At 42.6% G+C, this 25,367-nt stretch overlaps 1 protein-coding gene across 3 annotated transcripts in view; it reads right to left on the minus strand.

Annotated features, from left to right (window-relative positions):
• Window positions 1–24,508, minus strand: part of pan2 (poly(A) specific ribonuclease subunit PAN2) — an 82,129-nt gene extending 57,621 nt beyond the window's left edge. For all 3 annotated transcript variants that reach the window (XM_067976473.1, XM_067976471.1, XM_067976472.1), the window contains exons 1-12: window positions 24,377–24,508; window positions 23,036–23,113; window positions 19,474–19,741; window positions 18,360–18,702; window positions 17,498–17,594; window positions 15,631–15,750; window positions 14,699–14,818; window positions 13,075–13,203; window positions 9,726–9,925; window positions 8,559–8,707; window positions 6,928–7,034; window positions 2,568–2,666 (exon numbers count right to left, since the gene is read on the minus strand). In XM_067976473.1, the coding sequence (XP_067832574.1) occupies window positions 2,568–2,666; window positions 6,928–7,034; window positions 8,559–8,707; window positions 9,726–9,925; window positions 13,075–13,203; window positions 14,699–14,818; window positions 15,631–15,750; window positions 17,498–17,594; window positions 18,360–18,702; window positions 19,474–19,741; window positions 23,036–23,113; window positions 24,377–24,496 (1,830 nt within the window). In that variant the 5' untranslated portion in view covers window positions 24,497–24,508. The remainder of the gene's footprint in view (window positions 1–2,567; window positions 2,667–6,927; window positions 7,035–8,558; window positions 8,708–9,725; window positions 9,926–13,074; window positions 13,204–14,698; window positions 14,819–15,630; window positions 15,751–17,497; window positions 17,595–18,359; window positions 18,703–19,473; window positions 19,742–23,035; window positions 23,114–24,376) is intronic.
• Between the last annotated feature and the right edge of the window lie 859 nt (window positions 24,509–25,367).

Below are 25,367 nucleotides of genomic sequence, written 5' to 3' on the forward strand. Positions count from 1 at the left end.
ACACTAAAGCAGCAAAACTGACTGATGAAAGTTAGATCTGAAGACACAAATGTAACAGATGATGTCAATAAAATGGGGGGGGGAAGGGAGTTATCGCCAAAGTAAAATTTCAGTGACTAAGATGGCAGATAAACTGTCATCTTAGGCCAGTCATCAGCATGGGATGGGTATTAAAAGACATTCCCTCTCTCTTCAACCAGTAATTGCAGTTTTGGTTAGTTTTGTTAATTTACTCTCTTTTTGGAAGGAAAATTTCCTCTTTTCAAAAAAGTAACTTTTATCTCGCTCATAGCTTCTTAGCCTTCCCATGACACAGCCAGCCAGCCAGCTCCTAAACACCAGCATACTGCTCTGAATCTGGCTATGAGATGATGTGCCAAAATGGTCTAGAAATGATTCATAGAGTCATAGAGTCATAGAGTCATACAGCACGGATAGAGGCCCTTCGGCCCATCGTGTCCGCGCCGGCCATCAGCCCTGTCTACTCTAATCCCATATTCCAGCATTTGGTCCGTAGCCTTGTATGCTATGCCATTTCAAGTGCTCATCCAAATGCTTCTTGAATGTTGTGAGGGTTCCTGCCTCCACAACCCTTTCAGGCAGTGAGTTCCAGACTCCAACCACCCTCTGGGTGAAAAAGTTCTTTCTCAAATCCCCTCTAAACCTCCCGCCTTTTACCTTGAATCTATGTCCCCTTGTTATAGAACCCTCAACGAAGGGAAAAAGCTCCTTAGTATCCATCCTATCTGTGCCCCTCATAATTTTGTACACCTCAATCATGTCCCCCCTCAGCCTCCTCTGCTCCAAGGAAAACAAACCCAATCTTCCCAGTCTCTCTTCATAGCTGAAGCGCTCCAGCCCTGGTAACATCCTGGTGAATCTCCTCTGCACCCTCTCCAAAGCGATCACATCCTTCCTGTGGTGTGGCGACCAGAACTGCACACAGTACTCCAGCTGTGGCCTAACCAGTGTTTTATACAGCTCCATCATAACCTCCTTGCTCTTATATTCTATGCCTCGGCTAATAAAGGCAAGTATCCCATATGCCTTCTTTACCACCTTATCTACCTGTTCCGCCGCCTTCAGGGATCTGTGAACTTGCACACCAAGATCCCTCTGACCCTCTGTCTTGCCTAGGGTCCTCCCATTCATTGTGTATTCCCTTGCCTTGTTAGTCCCTCCAAAGTGCATCACCTCGCACTTTTCCGGGTTAAATTCCATTTGCCACTGTTCCGCCCATCTGACCAACCCATCTATATCGTCCTGCAGACTGAGGCTATCCTCCTCACTATTTACCACCCTACCAATCTTTGTATCATCAGCGAACTTACTGATCATACCTTTTACATTCATATCCAAGTCATTAATGTAGACCACAAACAGCAAGGGACCCAGCACCGATCCCTGTGGTACCCCACTGGCCACAGGCTTCCAGTCACAAAAACAACCTTCGACCATCACCCTCTGCCTTCTGCCACTAAGCCAGTTTTGTATCCAAAGTGCCAAGGCACCCTGGATTCCATGGGCTTGTACCTTCTTGACCAGTCTCCTGTGGGGGACTTTATCGAAGGCCTTACTGAAATCCATGTATACCACATCCACTGCGTTACCCTCATCCACACGCCTAGTCACCCCCTCAAAAAATTCAATCAAATTAGTCAGACATGATCTTCCCTTGACAAAGCCATGTTGACTATCCCTGATTAATCCTTGCTTCTCCAAGTGGAGACTAATTTTGTCCTTCAGAATTTTTTCCAATAATTTTCCTCCCACTGATGTTAGGCTCACTGGCCTGTAGTTCCCCGGTTTTTCCCTACTCCCCTTCTTGAATAATGGTATTACATTAGCGGTTCTCCAGTCCTCTGGCACATCCCCTGTGGCCAGAGAGGTTCTGAATATATGTGTCAGAGCCCCCGCAATCTCCTCCTTTGCCTCACACAGTAGCCTGGGATACATTTCGTCCGGGCCTGGGGATTTATCCATTTTTAGGCCTGCTAAAACCGCCAATACCTCCTCCTTCTGCTTTTCTCCCTTTCCTTGTGAAGGAGTGCCTGGCCTTTGTTCATCAACTTCCCATAACAACACAACTAAGAATGGAACTTTAGCCTGAGGCAGCAAACCCACATTATGTCACTCTGGTGCAGCTTGCTGGGCTCTGATAATACTGCGCCTCAATTTTCTGCCATTTAAAAGCTTCTCTCAGCTTTTTACATTCCCTTAAACCACTGCAGCACACTTCATTCCATCAGGTAACCTGCTCCCAAGCATCCACCAATACCACTCGAACTAGCCACTAAAGAGGTGCTCCAAAGTTGCCTGCAGTTACTGCCACTGACTTTCTCTTCATCCAGGGAAATGTCAGAGTCATCCCCTTTCCTTAACATCCAGGTCTGCACAAGTTAAGAACTACATTTTCCATTTTCAAAAATTTGTTAATTCCAGTATCTCCTTAAAAGAGAGAACACCACTTCCTACTTTCCAGTGGGATGTAACCCCTTATTATAATTCTAGCAGATTCATCAAGTATGTAATTTTGAAATAATGACAATTAATTCCACTTTACAGACCTCAGCTTGGCATTTCCAGAATTCAGCTTCCTTTCTGCTGTTAACTTCACAGTTAATAACAAGAACATCAGGTAAGCATCGAATATTCCTGGTTTGAACCTAGAACAAAACACAATGTCCAGTCAACACTGGAAGTTTAATAGATTGATTTGTGGCACTGTACAGCACATTTTTTGATACAGTGCCACTAGATGGCACAATAGTGATATGTGGCACTGATCTACACTGATATGAAAGTCACCAGTTTCCACTTAGCGTGAAGACCAGAAACAACTTTTGTGAGTAATCACATGCTCCAACCTGCAACTTCATGGCACTGCTAATGAATCAGGCAGCCTTGTTTGTAGAAGCTTTTGGAACTGTTCAATTATTATTTGCTGCAAATAGGCTATAATGGTCCTGTTACCTTCAAATGTAACAGGTATTCTCAGGTGTCTTGACAAATTGTAAACTGGGGTAACCAATCAAGAAATTTGGATTTTTGAAAGTAAAGAGTCGATACATTTGAAATTTTAAAAATGTTGGAAGTGCAGTAAGATTCCTATTTAAATGCACCAAAATCCTTCCATTAGCCACTAAAAATGGGAAGTCAACAGTTCCTGTATTTCTTCATTGATTAATACAACCCAATTTGCACATTTTCACCAGTTCAGCTGCAAGCACCCAAACAGGCAAATGGGGCCTCAGCTCAACAACTTATCCAAAGGATGGCACCTGACAACACAACACCCCCTCAGTACTAGCATTGGAGAGTCGGCTGAGATAGGTGGGGTATGATCCTCCAGACTGGATTGCTGCTTTTAATTTCGTTTTTTAAATACAGAATTAAAAATCAAACTTTAATAAGTTTGATGACTGAGCTGTCCCAAGATCCTTGTGAAGTGACATCAGCGAGTGTTTCTTACAAGCACTGTAAGAAAATGTTCACTAATTATGTGATTGAAAATTTAACCTCACATTGTCCTCCTACCAATCAAAAGTACAAGTAATAGAAGTTAAAGACAGTAACACAATGTATGCTTCAATGACAATTTCTTCCAGGAAATCCCATGGGATACAGGGAAATGTGGCGAATTGGATCCAAAATTGGCTCAGTAACAGGAAACAAAGGGTAAAAGTCGATGGATGTCTTTGCGAATGGAAATCCGTTTCCAGTGGTGTGCCACAGGGCTGAGTGTTGGGTCCCTTGCTGTTTGTGGCATATATTAATGATTTGGACTTGAATGTAGGGGGCATGATTGGCAAATTTGCAGACGACACAAAAATTGGCCGTGTAGTTGACAGTGAAGAGGATAGCTGTAGTTTCACTAGGTTGGTTCTGGGTATGGAAGGGTTGTCTTATGAGGAAAGATTGAACAGGTTGGGTCTATACTCATTGGAGCTTAGAAGAATGAGAGGAGATCTTATTGAAACATACAAGATTCTGAGGGGACTCGATAGGGTAGATGCTGAGAGGATGTTACCCCTCATGGGGGAATCAAAAACTAGGGGGCATAGTCTCAGAATAAGGGGTCGCCCGTTTAAGACGGAAATGAGGAGGAATTTCTTCTCCCAGAGGGCCGTGAATCATTGGAATCCTTTACCCCAAAAAGCCGTGGAGGCTGAGTCATTGAATACATTCAAGGCTGAGTTAGACAAATTTTTGATCAGCAAGGGAGTCAAAGGATATGGGGAAAGGGCGGGAAAGTGGAGTTGAGGTAAAAATCAGATCAGCCATGATCTCATTGAATGGCGGAGCAGGCTCAAGGGGCTGAAAGGCCTGCTCCTATGTCTTATGGTCTGTAGACTCCAAGAAGATATCAATGGGTTGGTGGAGTAGGCGGAAAAGTGGCAAATGGAGTTCAACCTGGAGAAGTGTGAGGTAATGCACTTAGGGAGGGCAAACAGTAAAAGGGAATACGTAGTAAACGGGAATATATTGAGAGGGGTAGAGGAAGTGAGAGACCTTGGAGTGCATGTGCACAGATCCCTGAGGTGGCAGTACAGGTAGATAAGGTTGTGAAGGCGGCATACGGAATGCTCACCATTATTAGCCAAGGTATAGAATACAAAAGCAGGGATGTAATGATGGAACTGTATAAAACGCTGGTAAGGCCACAGCTAGAGTATTGTGCGCAGTTCTGGTCACCACGTAATTGCTCTGGAGAGAGTGCAGAGAAGATTTACAAGAATGTTGCCAGGGCTTGAAAATTGCAGCTACGAGGAGAGATTGGATAGGCTGGGGTTGTTTTCCTTGGAGCAGAGGAGGCTGAGGGGAGACTTGATTGAGGTGTACAAAATTATGAGGGGCCCTGATAGAGTAGACAGGAAGTACCTGTTTCCCCTAACGGAGAGTTCAAGAACTAGAGGACATGGATTTAAGCCGATTGGCGGAAGGATTAGAGGGGACACGAGGAAAAACTTTTTTACCCAGAGGGTGGTGGGTGTTTGGAATTGGCTGCCCGAATTGGTGGTAGAGGCAAGGACCCTCAACTCTTTTAAAAAGTGCACCTAAAGTGCTGTAAGCTGCAGGGCTATGGACCGGGTGCTGGAAGGTGGGATTAGAATGGGCACCTGGTTGTTCTTCGAGCTGGTGCGGACACGATGGGCCGAATGGCCCCCTTCTGTGCTGTATCTTTTCTCTGGTTCTATCTTTGAACATCTCTACAAGCATGTCTTGCTGTACAGCAGTCTTTTATTACTGCAGACACCACAATGTAAGAAATGCTACATAGTTATATTGAAATATGTATGAATATATGTACCAAATTTAATGAAATCTGAATCTAAAATCACCTTTCATAGGTTACTAGATTAAACAGCCTCAATACACAAGTATAGTTAGGACATCCTAAAACAATCTGACAAAGCCCTCAAACTTCTCAGAAGTTTACACCATGACTTGAGTCCACTCATCAGGTTACTTCCCTCCAATCTGACCCATCATTCCCCATACATCTCACATTACATCTAGCATGGGATATTGGTTTTATACACAGTTGCTGGCAAATATACCAAGACCTTACTGGCTGAAAATCACCCCCCCACCCCCACCCCAAATATCTGTCTGTGAACAGTTTTTTTTTTATTCGTTCATGGGATGTGGGCGTCGCTGGCGAGGCCGGCATTTATTGCCCATCCCTAATTGCCCTTGAGAAGGTGGTGGTGAGCTGCCTTCTTGAACTGCTGCAGTCCGTGTGGTGAAGGTTCTCCCACAGTGCTGTTAGGAAGGGAGTTCCAGGATTTTGACCCAGTGACGATGAAGGAACGGCGATATATTTCCAAGTCGGGATGTTGTGTGACTTGGAGGGGAACATGCAGGTGGTGTTGTTCCCATGTGCCTGCTGCTCATGTCCTTCTAGGTGATAGAGGTCGCGGGTTTGGGACGTGCTGTCGAAGAAGACTTGGCGAGTTGCTGCAGTGCATCCTGTGCGCCGGTGGTGAAGGGAGTGAATGTTTAGGATGGTGGATGGGGTACCAATCAAGCGGGCTGCTTTGTCCTGGATGGCGTTGAGCTTCTTGAGTGTTGTTGGAGCTGCACTCATCCAAGCAAGTGGAGAGTATTCCATCACACTCCTGACTTGTGCCCTGTAGATGGTGGAAAGGCTTTGGGGAGTCAGGAGGTGAGTCACTCGCCGCAGATCAGCCCAAGCCTGGATGTTGTCCAGGTCTTGCTGCATGCGAGCACGGACTGATTCATTATCTGAGGGGTTGCAAATGCAACTGAACACTGTGCAATCATCAGCGAACATCCCCATTTCTGACCTTATGATGGAGGAAAGGTCATTGATGAAGCAGCTGGAGATGGTTGGGCCTTGGACACTGCCCTGAGGAACTCCTGCAGCAATACCCTGGGGCTGAGATGATTGGCCTCCAACAACCATTACTATCTTCCTTTGTACTAGGTATGACTCCAGGCACTGGAGAGTGTTCCCCCTGATTCCCATTGACTTCAATTTTACTAGGGCTCTTTGGTGCCACACTCGGTCAAATGCTGCCTTGATGTCAAGGGCGGTCACTCTCACCTCATCTCTGGAATTCAGCTCTTTTGTCCATGTTTGGACCAAGGCTGTAATGAGGTCTGGAGCCGAGTGATCCTGGCGGAACCCAAACTGAGCATCGGTGAGCAGGTTATTGGTGAGTAAGTGCCGCTTGATAGCACTGTCGACGACACCTTCCATCACTTTGCTGATGATTGAGAGTAGACTGATGGGGCGGTAATTGGCCGGATTGGATTTGTCTTGCTTTTTGTGGACAGGACATACCTGGGCAATTTTAAACATTGTCGGGTAGATGCCAGTGTTGCAGTTAGGGACCCTATTTAACTCCCATGACACACACAGTAAATTAAGCCTTTTATTCCCCCTCTCCATATACTAACCGTAGGCTGGTACTTCTCACAGTTTTCACACCAGGCCTGGGTGTTCTGTTCAAGACAAATACTTCTCTTCAGCACTTCAGCAAACTCATACTGTCGAATAATTTTGTCTAAAGTCAAAAGAGGCATTTTACAAGTTTATCCAATAAAGAACTGGGATCAATCAATTAAAGTGTGATTTTTCAAATAGCTTTGAGTTCATAGAAGATATACAAAGCAGACAGATTTCCTTTTTCACAATATCAGCTTCTGCCTAGTTATAAATTTAGTCACATTCTTACAAAATGCAATTTTCTGTTTTTATTTTGTTCAAAATCTCATTTCAGACATTAGAAATTTCAGTTAGAGAAAAAGTAGTGAATGATTTCTGTTTCAAAAACTTGAGTGATTTGGTTGGTTCTTTTTTAAATTATTATTGGTAGATTCTTCTGACTGGTCATTCAGGATTGGTTATTTTCATAATTCCTTCGTAGTTTCTCCAACAGTCTTCTAGCTATTTTCTTTGTTTTTGATTCAGATGCTCTGTAGCTCTTCAGTTCCGATTTACTGTCACTTTACTCCGAGCCAAATCAACAAAGTGTAAAGGGGAAAAGTGTTACAGCAAGTGAAGGATGTACAGGAAGTGCCCACCATACACGAGGCGCAATATATTACTGGTTGATATCTCATTGTGTTGCACGGGAAGGCAAGGCCAAGTGCAATCTTCAGGTGAAGCAGGGTCAGAGGGTAAGGGATAATTGGACCAGGATGCATGGATGTAATTTAGTTCCCATTTTAAAGTCATATATTCTGACATTTTTATATACTTTGATTTTATCTCTTTATTTATAGTTAAATAGCAAAACGTATGGCAATTTGGGAAAGAGGTAGAGTTGGTTGGAGCCTAGGATTTTGCCTGCAGTGCATGCTGAGGAGCTAGGAGACACAAAACTGAGGCACTACAACCCCACCATTGGTGGGACAGTGTAATTTTACAGCGTGACAAGTTTAAATAGAGAGTTTCCATTATAAATATGGATATAGGAATTTATAAATGGGAAAAGTTGACAGGAATGCATGCAGACATAAGATTTTTAGTATATTATAGTTAGACAGAGCATTTTGAGATAGTGACACTTTAGGGATCACACTTTGTCATCTTTGCAAATTTGCATCATCCTTAAAAAAATTACAAAGAACAGAAAGCCAGTCATTTACTGTTGATATCTTTTAACCTTAGGCAGTACCCTGGGGATTTTATAAACAGCTACTAACCTACAGAGAAAATTGCCCTTTATTTGACCTCAGAATGAACTTAACAGTAATGAGCCTATAAATGACCTCAGGATGTGCCTAGCTCCGGCAATCAGACTGTGGCCTTAAAAGGACAGACCAAGTTACACTCAGCTCCACTTTAGCTGCTGATGAATACACTGTGCACGCCTGTCTTTATAAAACAACGTACTCCAACATACTATAAACAATGCCTCCAGAAATCTGATAGTTTACCGATATAGAAGTTATGAGAGTATCGATCACAGTCCAGGCATCATACTTCAATGTATGAAAAGTATAAAAATTTCCTGAACTGCAATGGCGAAGGTGAAGCAAGAGTGATCTCACTGGATAGCCATTATTTTCTGTGCATTACTCACCAGCACTATTCATATCAGGGTACTGCAAAGTGAAAAGCAGACTCGAAGAAACTCGAACAGTTTCCTTTCCACAGCGACAAGTACTACAGTTCTCAACTTCACAACCAAACAACTTCCCAATCACAGATTCACCAGAGGATCCAAATGTACTGAAATTCAAAATGGAAGAGTTTAAGAGGGTATTGCATTTAAATGGTATATTATATTCTGTTTGGTACAAATAGGTCAAGCAATTAGTCTCTTGTGTGCTTTAACTATGTTAATCATGTGAAGGGTGTCATCACAAACCAACTACTCTCTTTACTCCCCCTACAGCTTAAAGACGTTTTACAAATGCTATTCTGTCACCATTTGCTGGTGAGGTGGACATGACAGGAAAACAATGACCCCTTCGCCATTCATTAAGTAACCCCCCTCCCCCATACAAAAAACACAATAATATAGGTGCTCAAATGATGCCATTAAATCATCCGATTACTTCGAAAATGATCATCCTTATACCATATTATACAAGTCAGCCAATATGTAAATCTTTCATTTTGCCATTCAGGCTCATTTATTCTGCAGAGACACTGTAGAATATATCCTTATCGATGGTGAAATTACATAGGGCACATGTAACAGGCAACAGTAAGATGTGATAAACATCCCCGTATACGAGGCTGACCTCAGAACTCAGGAGTGATGTACTTATGAACAGAGATATTTACCACTGCTTGCTGTGACTTTTTGCAATATCCCTGTGGGAAGGTGTGCCTCACCTCTGCTCAGTACCTCGCTACAGTAGTGGGACTGAGGTTTAGAACTCAGCAGAGTGAAGGGAGAAAAGAATAAGCAAACCTACATTCACCCACATCGAGATATCTTGCTTTGGTGCTGAGGCACTGTGTCACATGCACTACAAAGATCTGCATCATTTATCACAGATATGGTCAGTTGCCCATGAGAGAAAACTGAATTTTAAAGAGTGTTTTTGTTCAGAACTGACTGCTGTGTGATGTCCAATTGTGGGGATACCGATAAGAGGGGAAAATCCAACTATCTCCACACAAATGTGTAATAATCCTTCATTTAACAGCACATGGTGTTGCATATTGCCTGTGTATTGGATACAAATAAATCCGTACAAACTCGGGTTCGGTCCATGTCACGATAGTGCTGTCTCACCTCCCCATCACACTCCGATAGGCCTTTGGGCCCTCCTGCTCCTGCGTCTCCTGGTGTAGCTGTGTCAATATAAATCGGTTCCAGCTTTGTATCAGTCGTCCTAGATTCACCTTCCCAGTCGCTTCATCAGAATCAGCCAAGATCAACCCCAAAGCTGATGCTTCTGGAATAGTTCGGAAAGCACGAAGGAAATTGCTGGCCTAATAGACAAAGTGAAAGGAAACAGAAAAACAGGATTTTGTTTTTCCCCCAATTTTACATCCATCCACAGCTTAAAACTGGGACTCCTTCCTCTCAAAAGAAACAGGTGACCATATAGAAGTACATGAGGCTCAACAGTGTAGAACAGGATACTGTTAACATTATTTACTTCTATATGGTCACCTCTACTTCAAGGTAAGCCATGACAGTAACACAAGGGGGAATAGGCTCAAACTGGTGAAAGGCCAATTTAGGATAGAGGTCAGGCAGAATTGCTTTCTTCCCCGTTCCTTTTGAGCTCAATTATTTTCCAGTCTGAGGAGAGGTCTACACCCGAAACATTAATCGGTTATTTCTCTTTACAGATGCAGACAGACCTGTTGTACCTTTCCAGTGCTTTTATGTCTGGGTTGGGTAGTGGAGTTAGTCAAAAGCTCACTGAATGCCATGATCGAGGAACTGTAGGATTTTCTTTCTAAATGGATGAGCTGTGATGGGATGAATGGCCTTTTCGATCTGTACCTACCTTGTGATTTTATAATAATGTTGATTCAGGTTAGCATACAGTTAGCATATGTGTAAACCTATCATAAAAAGGAGTATTTTTCAACATTTCTATAATTTCCTTTTTTAATTGTTTATATAATATTGTTTAGTCCAATGAAATGTTGTATGGTTACAACTTTTACATTTCCAAAGTTATTACAAAATGTTTCCTGCTTTTTGGTCAGGCATTCATCTAACACATGTGAAAACCCATCACACAGTCTCCAAAGCAAATTACTGAGAAACCCACACAGGTAGAGGTTCTGCTTGCCCAATATGGAGAGCACACTCTCTCCCTGTTTGGATATACTCCACTTACCCCAATTTCAGAGAGCTTAATCACAAGTTGGCAACATCTAAAGTCTGCACAGGGGTACTGTTCGGAGTTTAACCAAGTAAGACTGCACTGCTTACCACCAGACAGCACTGGTATGCTTGTCCAGCCAGGGCCACATTACCCGTTAACCCAGGAGCCCGTGCTCTATCTGGAGCCAAGGAGAGGAATCCCAGCCCCAAATCTACCCCTCTATTGATGAGCCAGGCTGGCTGGTCAATCATTAACAGTGCCCCAGAGTACTGCAGGCCCATCAGGCTCAGGTTTTGGATTACCACCTCTGCCAAGGTGGGTTGATTTGAGTTCTAATCTTCCATTGCTAGGGGTCTCATCTTGGAGCCAACATGACCCGAAAAGACCCCATTTACCCTCCCCTCACTTTCAACGAAGATATTAGATAACGGACAAGCGCGGCTTTGAGCCAATGTTAGGTGAACAGTAGCTGCAAGAAACTCCCCAAAAGAGACATCGTGAGCAGCACAATTCACGATTCAATGTGCAAGAGTATTGTCATTATTCTCATGACCCCAGCATGGACACACACCATACCTCATAGAACAGTGGTTCTACCAGTTGAAGGTGCCGAGCTTCAGCAACTGCTTGCCTCTGCAACTCAATTATGGTAGGCACCAAACCCTGGATATACGAGACAACACTTTCCAGTAGCTGTCATGCCAAGCCTCAAGAGTTTCCCCATCAGCTATAAGGCAGGCATTTGCCTTCAGTGTGGTGGAAGGATTTACACAAGACAGCTTACAATGTGATCTAGGGGTTCAAGTCCAATGCCACATACCTGCCTTACTCGTCACCAACTGCTTAATCCAGGCCCTCGTATGAGGGGATTTGGCAAACAGAAATGCCCATGTGGCCAACTTCTCCCCCAGGGTGCTGAGCAACAGGTCACTGTAGGCCAGAGCCTTCCCTGCCACCATTTCCTCTTTTTGCCACAGATTCACCTTGCATGAGCTAATGGAACCATTCCATGTATAGGGATTCAAAGCCATGAGGGAGAACTATTTGGACATAATCATGCCGCACCAGCTTAATCTGCATTGAGACTTTTCTGTCATTAAAGAAAGGGGCGAAAGGTCAAAGCACCCTTCACGCGGCCCTAAAACATTGAGTCCAGGCTAAAGTTGTCACCCACCAGGATCCCCAGGTATGAAGCAATTGGGACACTTGACCCTGTATTTTCTAATCAGTCATTTCACGATCCCCTCTTAAGCCATAAAACCACATTTCGAGGCACCCACAACCACGTCCCACTGTTTGATCCATTGTTGAAGAGTGCACTAAGTTCTTCTCCATCTCCCTCCGCAACCCCCCCCTTGAAAATAAACAGCATACAAAAATCAATGAATTCAAAAAAACTGCTGCATACCAGGGCACAATAATTCCACGACAAAACTGTAGATGGTGCTGTTGAGATTACTAACAGCAAGTTCAGTTGCACTTAGTGGTCCTGCCACTGTTAGCAAAGTGGTTATTAGAATGAATTATTGCAATTTTAATGTGAAATATAATAAGAACATAAGAATAGGTGCAAATATTACGCAGCATACAGTATGGGATGAAATCTTAACCTGAAGTTTAGTCGTACACTCAAGTCTCAATTGTTGACAAATTCTGTATGCTTTGTCCAATAAGAGAAAATGTCAGTAATACACACAAGATTTAATTTATCTTAGAATGCTTCAAATTTGTTTTGGAACACAGCTTGCAGTAAAAACTTTAAATGATAATAACACTGCAGTAGAGCATGACCACATTGTGGCAAAGTGGCAGGATACGAGCTTGATAACTCACTCTGTATTCCCAATCTCAGCAGGGATGCTGTGCTGAGTTGAGGTCTGGCATTTCACCACAGATAGAGAAGGAAAACCAGAGAAGGGGGGGGGGGGGTGGCAAGAGAGATTTAAAAGAGGGGAGGAAGAACATTTTTGGATCAGACTTAAAACTTTTTTTTTTGATTGCCTCTTCTGACAATACACAAAAAATAAATGTACAATATGCACTTGTCTGTTCTTTCCACAGATGCTGACTACCCAAGAGTGTTTCCAGTATTTACTGTTTCTGTTTCAGGTTTCCAGCATTTGCAGTTTTTTGCTTTTTTTTTTAGAAATCTGCAAAATGCGGACATCAAGTCTGGCCAACAAGGTACACAGTTTCAACAATCTACACCATAGGTGTCATGATCAAAAATCGAGTAAAAGTGTACACAAGCCATGTTTATTTTATAGGAGCTAGACTGGCTCAGCACCCATTTACCTGGCAAGGGTCGCCTCTCGAGAGGTCGAGCATGTGAAACAAAAATCCGAGTTCACAGCCCAAGCAGAACTCCTTCTGACAGAGATGATTTTGAACATGGCAGCGAATGGGCTCCAACAAATACAGCACCTGTAATGGGAGAAAAGAGCGACAGAGAAAAAAAGAAAACACACACATCAACAGATTGAAACTTTTCAAGACAGATATAATAATCAAAATTATATAAAATATATTTATCCTAAATTGTACATATTCACTTATCAATGTGATGGATCTTATTTCTAGGAAATGGACCACTTTCCATATCAGGAACTCCCTGTTCCATCAAGTACTCCCAAGTTAGATGCAGAGTAAAGCTCCCTCTACCCTACCCAAACAATGTGCCTCAGCCCCAACCTCAGAAGAGCACCCTCTACTGCTCTAGTATGACATGTTTCTGTCTCCCTATTGTGGCCTCTAGGAATAAGATTGGCAATTTAATGCCAATAAATACCAAATTTGGGTCAAATCTGTGTTGTGGGTCTAGACCCAAGGCCATAAGCAACTGGACTGAAACTGGCCAAAATCATTTTAGTTAGATCCCTCATAGCCAGCAGACAGAGAAGTTAAATAGTAAATACATAATCTCATTCGCTCCCAGGATTAATTAGCCACCCTGCTCTCTGACCCCTGCCTGTACGCTGTGCAACTATCTACCAGTGCTCAGGTGGCTCAGGGTGACTTGCTTGCTAATTTCCTCCCATTCTTCCTGCTTGTGCGGAAGCACCTGGCCTTCGTCTACTCACTAATCACCTCAACCAGGCGGCCAAATGGGAACTGGGAACTTGCAGTGAGTGGGAAACTGCAGGCACAAAACCACATCTGACCTTTCTGTGGCTTGATACACTTGTACTGTAAAACCTGGCCATCTCAATTCACAGTGAAATAAAGACATCTAAAGTAATGTTTTTTAAAATTTGTATTCAGTATCTAATGCTATAAAATGAAGACATGATACACTGCAGTTCCTTTGCTGGAGCTGTTTGGCGATACGGTGATTCACTTGGCAATGTCCTTACATCCCTGTGGGGAACTATTTGGTTTCCAATTATGGATTCCCTCATCCTTGCAAACTGTGCAGCTAAGATAAGAAAGTTGCTGCAGGAGAAAACCCATTATTTTACTAATATGTGCACAGCAAGGTGGAAGCATTAACTGCACCACTCATAGCATTCATTAATGCTAGTGAAGAATGAAGCACTTTTCTACGCTAAGAAACTAAACTTCTAGGCATGTGAATTAAATAAACTTCAAAAACACTAGAGCTAGAACTAACTATAGTTTGAATTCTAACATCCTCTACTCTGCACATTAAGCAGGATGAATCAGTACTCGGATGGTCACTAATTACATTAGAAGATTCTTAAAATTATAATTACTGAATTGCACAAGAGAGTCCCAACACACGGTCCCACAGAATAGTGGGGTGCAAGCTCAGTTCCTTACCTGCTAAAATCATGACCTCTATTGTTTTGTTTACATTACTGATTTCATGATCTTGGTGAACACGTCCAGGAGGGTGTTCAATCTTTTTTTTAAAAAATGCTGACAGTTAGAAGGCAGAGAGATAGGAAGTGTAACTGACCTGAATCATGCAATTGCAGTAGGCGTTAGGAATGTGCGGCTCCAGACCTGCAAACAGCGTCTTGTTGTAGTGTTTGAAATCAAAGTCTTCCAAACCAAGTTTTGAGTATTTTATTGTAACCTAAACAAACAAACATACAATCAAACTGCTGAATAATTTAGGCACAGGTCAAATATTCCAAAGAATTCTTCATAATCAAACTGATATTTAAAACAAAAAACACACAACCAATTGCTCCTTCTTGGTCTTAAAAGGCATAGACCAGTCATTAATGGGGGGAAAGAAATTCCCCCAAAGCGGGGGGGGGCACGGGGGGGTCCTGGCCTGGCAGAAGAAAGGCCTGACACAAACCTCAAGGTTGATGGAAGAAGCAAAGTGCTAGCCAACTAAGGGAGACACCCAACACTTCCAGAAAACACTTGCTCCCTGACAAAGCTCAAAATTCAGGACATGATCCCTCAATGTTTGATGTCCTCTCCTGGGAGCCTCTGCTCAAGAGAGTATCCCACTAATGTACAATCTTCTGGCTCCAAGGCAGCGAATCCACAAACATCATGATTGAGGCCTGGGGAAGAGATCGGGGCAGTGAACTTACAGAAAAAAAAGTGGCCAAAGATTTGCCGAGCACCAGACTGTGTAGCAGCTAAAAGAAGCCCAGATCAAATGACTACAGCAGACTATATGATTGTTAAAATACAGACTGGGCACAAATGTCCATACCTTTAGTCTCATTCATTAACACACCACCATTTTTTAGGATAGGAACTCATCCCAGTAAGTCACTCTTCTATTAAAGCAAGTGAGCTTCTCCTTAGTTCTCTTTAATGTGATGTCTGTATTAACACAGCCCTAAACCTCAGAATAGTAAGAGGTATCTAGGCATTGACCTGTAAACTATATAGTCTACAGTATGGATTTTCTTTGCATCAGACCTTTCGATATTTCTTTGGCACCATGTACAGATGAGGCTCTTCCTCCCTTCCAATAGGAGACTCTGGGATTTGATTGTAGCTGTCAAATTCTGCATCCATCTCCTTCAATTTATATGGAACCTATAAACAAATAACTTACTTCAATAAATAATTAGACATACTAAAAAAAACACAGTGGGCTCTTCCAATGGCCTATAGGGTAACAGCACCACCCAGTGTATTACTGATCCCAGGTTCAATACCCGGTCTGTGCCGAGTTCCTGACCTTAACTGGGACAGCAGTGTGAGCAGCACTACAATTAGCATCGGCCAAGGAAGGGAAGAAAAAAATGTCAGGGTTCCCACACCTGGTCATTATCCAGTGACCTCTGCCGGAAAGTGCACTTGCGCAGAATCAGGCTTGGCAAATATGCTCCCGTAGTAGAATAGCTTGCTGACACTCACTGTCTAGGTACACACATGAAGAATGGCCACTTGAGAGCAGTACCAGAGGGCTGCTGGTTCCTGTATAACCACGAGTCAGTGCCTTCAGAAGGAGGAGAGAAAATGGGCAAAAAAAAAGCTAAAATTATAAGCATATGACCTTTGATTTTCTATTCAAACAGAGCACTGGATTTTGTTGGCAAATTTAAAAGCCGCACTTTTTAAACTGCAAATATTGGTTTAGCTTGCACCAATGTGGATGTGCCACAACTAAAGCTACGCACTCAATTCCGTATGTGGCAAACTGGTCCATTTAATCCAAATACGCCACTGTAGCAAATGCTTATGAATTCAAAACAAATAAAATTGGACTTTCCCCGCATGCAGTTTTGGCTATAAGGTTACAAGAGGTTATAGTATGGTATGTTGCTGCACAAATGTACTGTGGCACTCAGGCTCATGCCCACAATTACAGTGAGTTCCCATCTCAGCCTGAACATGTGGGAAAGAGAACCAGAAGTTGGGGGCTTCCTTGCAGGGAAATTCAAAGATCGTTACCCTGGTTCATTCTGTCACAACTCCTAACTACTCAATAGCTTAACTAGAGGTCTGGGAGCAGGTGGTCTGCCCACCAACGCAGCTGCTGAGTAGGATGGGAAGGATCCAGAAAAGGAAGGGAGAGCATCAAATATTAGGGAAATTGTTTAATTCATTTAAAACTTGTTTTCTCCATGAAGATGTCAACTTAGAAAAGTACCCTGGTGACAGCCATTATAGAATTGTCTCAAGTGTTAAAAAAAACAAGTTAACAGTAAAGAACTCTAAACTGCCCATCTCTGCATGCCTGTATATTAACAGAGAATGCCACAATGTCATGCCATTCCAGGCAGGAATCAGTACCACACACGCCAGCTTCCCACCGGCAACCATCTCCATCCGTAAACCTAAACAGTGAGTTGCAACAGGCTTTTTAACCGTGAGGAGCATCATAACTGAGCCCAATATTATCCTCACCTAACTCCACACACGCATTTCAGCAGCGGTTGCTGGATGGTGAGTAGGCATGAGGACCTTGGATGATCTTCCCCTCCCTTGCCCAAGGGCACTGACGCAGACTGCAGCATCTCTACTGCCATCCCAGCTAACTTAGCACAGACCAGGAAATGAATCAAGGATCTTTTGGTATGTATGACTGATAAATGCTGCCTTCACCAAGTGAATCAATAGGGGAGCTTGGTAACATTCTTCTTTAAAAGGACAGATTTTTTTCAAATGAAACTAGCTCATTTCAGCCAGCAGCTTTCCAAGTAAGGTGCTAAACAACAAGACATGAATCTGTGTTCCACCCAGTACCAAATCATTTATCCATCAAGACCATAACTGCTTTAAATAAATATACCACTTAACTACTGGTATAGAATTGTGTATTGTCTCTTTTTATTACCTGATTTCTCAGCTTCGTTTTGGGATTCGGAGCATATCCAATAAACCCAACTTTCTTCATTGTACGCAATATCTCAAGATCGACAGGCGGAGCTCGTCTGAAATAAAGTAACCACCAGGATATTTAATATAAAACAGACTACCCGGCCATTTTTAGTTACTGAGGAATTACAAGATCTTCAAAGTGAACTGTGCATCTCCAAGAAGATCGAGGACATTGGGGCATTCTGTAATACCAGAAATATTGATATATTTTTGTTTGCTTTGTTCCCCTTTCCAGAAATTGTATAGTCATAAATCATAGACCAATTTCAATGCACAGCAGCAACATTATGCCACGAAGATTACCCCCGCCTTTATGATCACCCAAACGTAATACATGAACAAGCTGTCAGCAAAGTAATTAGTACATGTTGTTGGTGAGGAAAGTCTTGCATGCAGTCCAATTTATTTTCAACTACCCATTACATGTGATGGCTTCTGATGTTCCTGGCTAAACAATGTGGATACAGCTATTGGTATAACCTGTAAATGGAGAAAAACAAGAAATAGAAGTGAATGTGGGGGAGAGAGAGGAATGAAGTGACTCACTAAATGGTATTTCCATCTGTGGTTTTTATCCACTGGGAGAAATAATGGAAAAAATTGCCAATGAAAGGAACAATACTTTGATTGGAAGTTATTAAAATGACGCATTGTTGAGTAAGGGGGAAGTGAGAAGTCAAAAGCTCAATGTGCTGGAAAAAAGTTTAAATAGTAGATGTTTTAGATAGTAAGCAAATTCAATCAATTAGTTTAAGCTGACTTGTACTTGTGTGCCTCAGTGCCCATTTACAAGTGTCCAACCATAAACTTTCAGTTACCTGGGTGTAACAATGGAATTTGTTGTTGGCCAGTCAGACAATAGAGACTCAGTGATCAGAGGCACGGGAATGAGCGATAAAGGCAAGAGATCATCGTTCCAGTCCAGGTGTGGCAGGGTATCTACCATGCATGGCATCGGAAACTCGGTCTCACGGGAGTAGGTATTAAATGTAGCATCTGGTGAATCTGCCCATAGATGCACACACCCTCCAGAGTCTCCGAACACCAATGCTTGCTTGCTGGAAGACACATCAAATGTCATGACTAACTGTCCTACAGTGTTGATGTGGAAAATATCCGCTGGGCTCGCAAGGCCTGTTGGTTCACAAAACTGGCACTGTCCTGCAAAAGAACAAACAGAAAACAGAGATCACTGCAACAAACTGTGGCTCGAACAAGATCTTTTACCGGATATAACGGTACTCTGGTTTTTGTTAAACCCACAATCAATCTACTAAATATCTCACAAATAGTCACCACTGCAGTGGCAATAGTCAGAAGTGGTTTGTTTGAGGGTGCAGTCACCTTTAGGGTTACCAAGAGGCAACCTTAAAAACCATGACACAATGTCAAACCATGACAACAGAGCTCCAGCAGCTTAGAAACATCATCCAGACCGCTCAAGTGTGTTAGAGCCTTAAACATATTCCCAAATGTTTTCCAGTTTACAATACAAACGTCAAATTTTAACATTTCACCTCATCCTTTCTGATTTTTGCTGCTGACATTCATACCTTTTGGCTACTTTTCTTCTATTGTTGCTACATAATCACTATTATGGACCAGAGTTTCACCAGGTGATTTTAAATTAATCCCAGACACAATTAAAAGAGTAGAAACCGAGCAGAAGAGATGACTTTCAACAGAAAAAACAGCACTGGACTTAACGAAAATAAAAGATTTTCCCAGCAATTAGCCTCTAGCTGACCCTCGTAGGCAAGTTACACAGTTTCACCTTAGCAGCAGAATAATAACCTGTGTGTTACATGGTATAATGCTCCTGTCATTATAGGACAGCATATCATCCAACTTACTGTGAGCAACATCACATCTACTAATAAAGTTCTATAGTTGTAAATGTTGTATTATAATTCTGGCCTTTTGTAAAGTTACCTGATTGGGAGATGATGGCTAGCCTTGATGTGTATGTAGGAATAAATCTCAAGAAGAGAGGATCCACATGAACCTGCAAAGGGGTGATGGCACGCATCATACGAAGGTCATACACCATCAAAAATCTGTCGCATGATAGACCATTCATTCGATTTGAGAAGCCACATGTCACCAGCAGGTTTCCGTGTACATCAAAATCAGAGAGGCTTCCAGAGTAAGCATCAAACTCGTGTTCCAATTTAAAGCTTCTCAAATCTCGGAGGGATACCTAAGAGAAAAGAGAGTATTACAATGCCATGAAAGCAAGTTGCATGCTCTCCTTCAATAGTTCAGTAGGTGAACACACTGCCACTGTGGTACTGCTCTGCACAGACCAGTAAAGTCTCAGGTTCAATCTCAGCCACACAGCAGTAAGGATGCTACAAATTGGTCTCACCATTTGCAGGTTGTAGGGGAGTGGGGGCAGCTCGGGTTCCCACTGCTGATCACTGTCCAGTAATCTCTGCTGGAAGCATGCACATATGGATGTCATGGGAAGACAGGATTGGGCTCAGCTGTAATGCCCCCTCCCCATCAGCCTGCCAACACTGACTGTCTCAGCTCACACAAGAAGAATGGCCTCAGGTGGACAGCCAGCACCCTGCAAACTAACTTGAGATGGGGAGAAAGAGGGGAAAATTTGGGAAGAAAACAAGTTAAACCTCATCAGCCATTATGGTCTTTGTGGGAGATTAGCTTCTAATTCCAACAGTCGACAGCACCAACTTGTTCTTCCTATTTTAGTTCCGTTTCTGCTGTAAAATTCTAAAAAAGCCTCACTTCTGCGTTGGGTGGCTGAAACCACTTGCCCCCACCCCCACCCCGAACATACTGGTGGTTTGGAGCTGCTACCTCATTGAATATTTCAAAAATAAAATCATCAAATTAGATAGGCTCAACTCAAAAAATACTAAGTTAAATTGAAAGATTGCTCCCTAAAAGGTGTTTCAGACTGTCACAAAAGGGCATGGTTACACAGCACAATGGGGGGGGAGAGAGAATTCAGGGGGTTCGCACTCCTGATCACTAACCAGTGATCCCTGCTGAAAATGCATGAGTTTAGAGGTCGGGTGAGTACAGGATCAGCTGTGTTGCCTTATTCACTAGACTTAGGTGGTCAGTGGGAGGCAGAGCGCTGAAGTAGATCACAAAGAGTCTGACATAGTTTAAAAAGAAAAGAAACAAGCACTGGAGATGGAGACTCGTATAGACACACCCACTGGTGCTTTAATGGGCATATGTTCTGCTCAGTGTGGTAGAAAGCCACACAGGTTTCTTTTTAATTCAATTTTTGTGCTCAAAGTGAGAGATGTCAGTGCGGGAGAATGGAACTCTTTCCATTTCGGGCACCCAGTGTTAGCATCAAGCGCTCCCAGCTCAGGGATAGTGCAGCCAGATGCAAAGTAAAACTCCCTCTACTCTACCCCAAACTTAGAAGAGTATGCTCTACTGTACCAGTATGACATTTTTTCCATTTCCCACACTAGCCATCCTGTGGCGTCTGTTTGAGATTGCCAATTATTGTGAAACATCCTGTAGTCTCATTGCCACTTGGAACTGGATGGAGACTGCCCAAACTCAGGATACATGAGACCCTTACAGCCAGCAGGGAGACTATCCTCTCATTAGACTGGGCTGGATTTAAACCCAGATTCCAAAGATAAAAGGCCAGTGGCGGACTAACTACATCACCCAGTTCCCAACCACACAGACTTGGCAATGTTCCACGTTCAACTCCTGATCTATGCTGAATTAGCTGGGGCAGCAATGGAGCACATTATTGGCCTCAGTGACGTAAGGGGGGAGGGGGTGTGGGGGGAAATAAAATCCGTCTGGGGTTTTCCATCGCTGCTACAAATTATGTAAATGCAGATGTTGGGAGAGGACAAGACTTGGCTTGGCTCCTGTGAATTTCCAGGCTCATATGAAGAATCATCACTTGTTTGAGATACCAGAAGGCTTAAGACTCCTGGGGAACCATAACCCAACATAACGCACCACCTTCACTTGGTTGGCAGTGAGAAAGAGAAAGTAAGAAAAGACAAAAGCACATTAATTTCTCCTGGGGCCAATATTTATCCCTCAACCAACATCACAAACAGATGATCTGGTCCATTATCACATTGCTTTTTGTGGGACCTTGCTGTGTGTAAAATTGGCTGCTGTGTTTCCTACATTACAATAGTGACTACACTTCAAAAGTACTTCATTGGCTGTGAAACGCTGTGGGACGTCCTGAGGTCGTGAAAGACGCTATATAGATGCAAGTCTTTTCTTTCTTCTTTCTTTCTCACCAGGTGATGAATTGCTTTGCTTTTCAGCTCAAAGCTGGACAGTATCGTGCTCTCAGTTGCTGAACATGTGGAACTTTCCAGCCTCAATCAGGATAGGTAAAAATCCCACTACAAAGTCTGCAGGTCTGCTTATGTATTATTATTTTTACTGGATGTTATTCTGGGTAACCAAAAGATGAATTTTTAATTTTTATAGTAACTGTAAACACAGTAAATCTTTTTGACTTTCCAGTGAAATTTATTTGGAAGTTATTTGACAGCTTCCGCCTGGTACATTTCAACCAATCTTACTAACTCAAGAGTTATAGGTAATCCCCACACTGCTGGTCGTCATATCCAAATCAAAGTGCAGTTTCCAGGGACAAGGAGAATAAACTTTTAGGGTTTCCCCAGGTCTCCCAACAAAGAAACATTTTGAAATTGTTGATTAATTCTTCACAAAGTGACTGAAATCAGGCAAGAAATCCACAGGAATCGCACACTATAAATAAAACTTTCAATATTCTGGATGACAAAAATATTACCAAAGAATTGATTAGAAGGCCTTTTCTAATATACTAAATTACTTCTCAGTAATCAATTGTTAAAACAAACCACCCCCATGAACTTTAAAAAAAAAGGATATGTAGGAAAAATAGTCTCATTGCAGGGTTCAAATGATGATTAAAAGCTGTTGGATAAGATTGTTGCCTTGAAGTCACTCCCTAATATTCATTGCTCTCTTTGCAAATTAGAAATTAGGAGTAAAAAGGGAGGCAGCAGTAAGAAGTTAAGTCACATGGAACGTTTCCACGCAGAGGCTAATAGAGCTGTGGAATTCCTGCACGTTCCCCTTCAAGTCACACACCATCCCGACTTGGTTCCTTCATTGTCACTGGGTCAAAATCCTGGAACTCCCTACCGAACAGCACTGCGGGAGAACCTTCACCACACGGACTGCAGCGGTTCAAGAAGGCAGCTCACCACCACCTTCTCAAGGGCAATTAGCGATGGGCAATAAATGCTGACTTTGCCAGCGACGCCCACATTCCATGAACCAATAAAAAAAAAGTTACTAGCAAAGGCCACTGAAGCAGACAGGTTGAAAGCATTTCTGGAGTGGGAAGGGATTGGGAGAATATGGTGAGAGGATGGGATTGATTTATGGAAAGGGAGCAGCTTGTTCAGCCTAATACTTTTTCTGTTCCTACAAATTCTTACATTAAATTCAGTACATTCAGTATAAATACCTTTCCTGATGTATGGCCACAAAAGAAGAAGCGGTTAGACTGTCGCATGATTGTAACTCCTGGAACTTCAACTGTGTACTGGAAAGAGACACAAAAATCAAGCACTGTAGATTAATACAAGCACTGTTATTCAGAACATATTAAAAATAAAATGTCTTTCCACTGATATTTAAAAAGCCCTGGATCTGTCTCTAAACCAAAATTAAACTATTATTGATGCATGAAAGAAACAGAGCTGGGTACTGGGTGCCGCAGTGGGTTAATCACACCGTCCTCTAACCTCTGGGATCTAGATTTAAACCCAGCCCAAACTGATGGGATGAAGGTCTCCTTTCTCCAATGGCCAAAAATGAAATGAATTTGGGCAATCTCAGCCCAGTTCCTATTGGCTGAGGGCCCAAAGCACAAAACTCCTCAAGAAAACCACAAGGGATGACTGGTGTGGGAAATGGAGAGACAAACAGGAGGAAATCTAGACCTTAAAGGATGTGGGGTGGGGGGGGAGATAGAGAGAGAGCGAGACTGCAAATCACTCAGCATTACCTAAAAGTGTGCATCTACATTACTAACATCCCATTGCTCTTTTATTAGCAATGCTGTCTGGTGAAAATGGTGCAAGGACTTCAAGAAACATGAGGTGTTTAATCAAGATTCTGCCTGATTCAGGAGTGATTTAATCACATGGGTCCACTCACTAGTTGCAGCACATAGATCCAGCCCATCACTCCAAAAGATTGGAGCCCCTCTCCCAAGAATTAGGGGTGTTCTTTTGAGGTTAATGTACTTTGCTGGGGCAGAGTGGGGGAAGCTTTACTCCGCTGTTGGAATATGCTAGAACTAAGCTGGGAGAGCTTTGTGCTGACAATGGGTGCCTGAAATAAAAGTGTTCCAGTCCGCAGCACTAAGGTCCCTCCACTTGATCAACACTGAAAACAGCAGTGCATCACAAAACACCTTCAACTCTAATAACTACAAAAAAAAGACCTCCATGTCTTTCAGTTGAAAACTTTCTTCAGATGCCACAGCCACAGCCAGCCATGTAATACTGATCAAGTATCTCCACTGAGTAAGGAAGCCACAACTGTTCACAGCTGGACATGAAGCATCTGCTCAAGCATTTCTAACACTTGATTCTCAAAGGCAGTGCCAACAAAATGTCCAAGCAGGGGTCTTGGGGTAGCACCAAAGCATCTGAGATCCTAGTATTGGCAATGCTGTCCTCTTATACGCTTCGACCACTATGGCAATCAGTGGGTAGAGCAGCTTTAAAACATGAATCAAATCATTTAAAACCATTTATATGTTTGAAAACAATTGTAATATTTGTGCTCAGAACCTTACCTTTTCACTTTCTTGTACTGTATTTAAGTCTACTTCTATGACATGATTCTGAAGGCCCCCCAAAAGAACAGAGTTGTTGTCAGTGAGGAGAAGGCTGTGCATGTCCTCAGCTTCATCCATACTAAAAATTTAAAAAAATATGCAGTTTCAGCAACTGCACAGACAAGAATGGGGAACGCAGTTAAAGACTGCATATCCATGGTTAGCACTGCACCAACATGCTCATTTGGTCAAACATTCTTTGTTGTTTGGATGGATTAAAACAATTCAAAAATGTACATCACACTTTACTACCTAGTTTACCTACCTAGATGGATTTAATGTCTGGTTTAGTAATGCTTCTCATGCAAAATCACTGACATTATACTTTTCAACAAATACAGCTAAAGATATATATATATAATTCTATAATGCAGCTACAGAAATGACTGCAATCTTCTATAGAGCAGAATATGAACTTATATAAAGTCAGAAATTGAATATAGTGCTATACCACTGCTCCCACATCATTTAATACAATATTGTAAAGACCCAAAGTTACAAGTTTTGCTTGATTTGAAGACATATAGGAGACATGCAATATTTGTGACAGACAATGAGGAGCTTCACTACAATGTAAACTATGCCACAAAACAAAACAATCCAAGAGCACTGCAGACTCAAGTGACGTCCAATGCCCATTTGACAGGGAGAGTTATTTTTTTTAAAAACACACAGCACCTGTACCAGGATATTTATTTGTGACAGTCCTGGAAAGTGGTTCTAACTCTGTGCCTGATGCCTAAGCCACTGCTTTAACTCTCCACAGACGGATTTACTCTTATACTGTGTGCTCCTTGTCCTGCTTCAACCCAGAGAAACAGATGCTACTGTGATGCGACTGTCAATCGCGAGTCTTTGTAGCTTGTTCTCAATCAAATGGCAGGTTTTAAAAAAATAAAACGTTGCTCCAAGGAGGGAGAGGGGGAGGGGGAGGAGGGGGGGGAGGGAA

The sequence above is a fragment of the Heptranchias perlo genome, chromosome X (genome assembly GCF_035084215.1).
Source record: "Heptranchias perlo isolate sHepPer1 chromosome X, sHepPer1.hap1, whole genome shotgun sequence".
Classification (NCBI taxonomy): Eukaryota; Metazoa; Chordata; class Chondrichthyes; order Hexanchiformes; family Hexanchidae; genus Heptranchias; species Heptranchias perlo.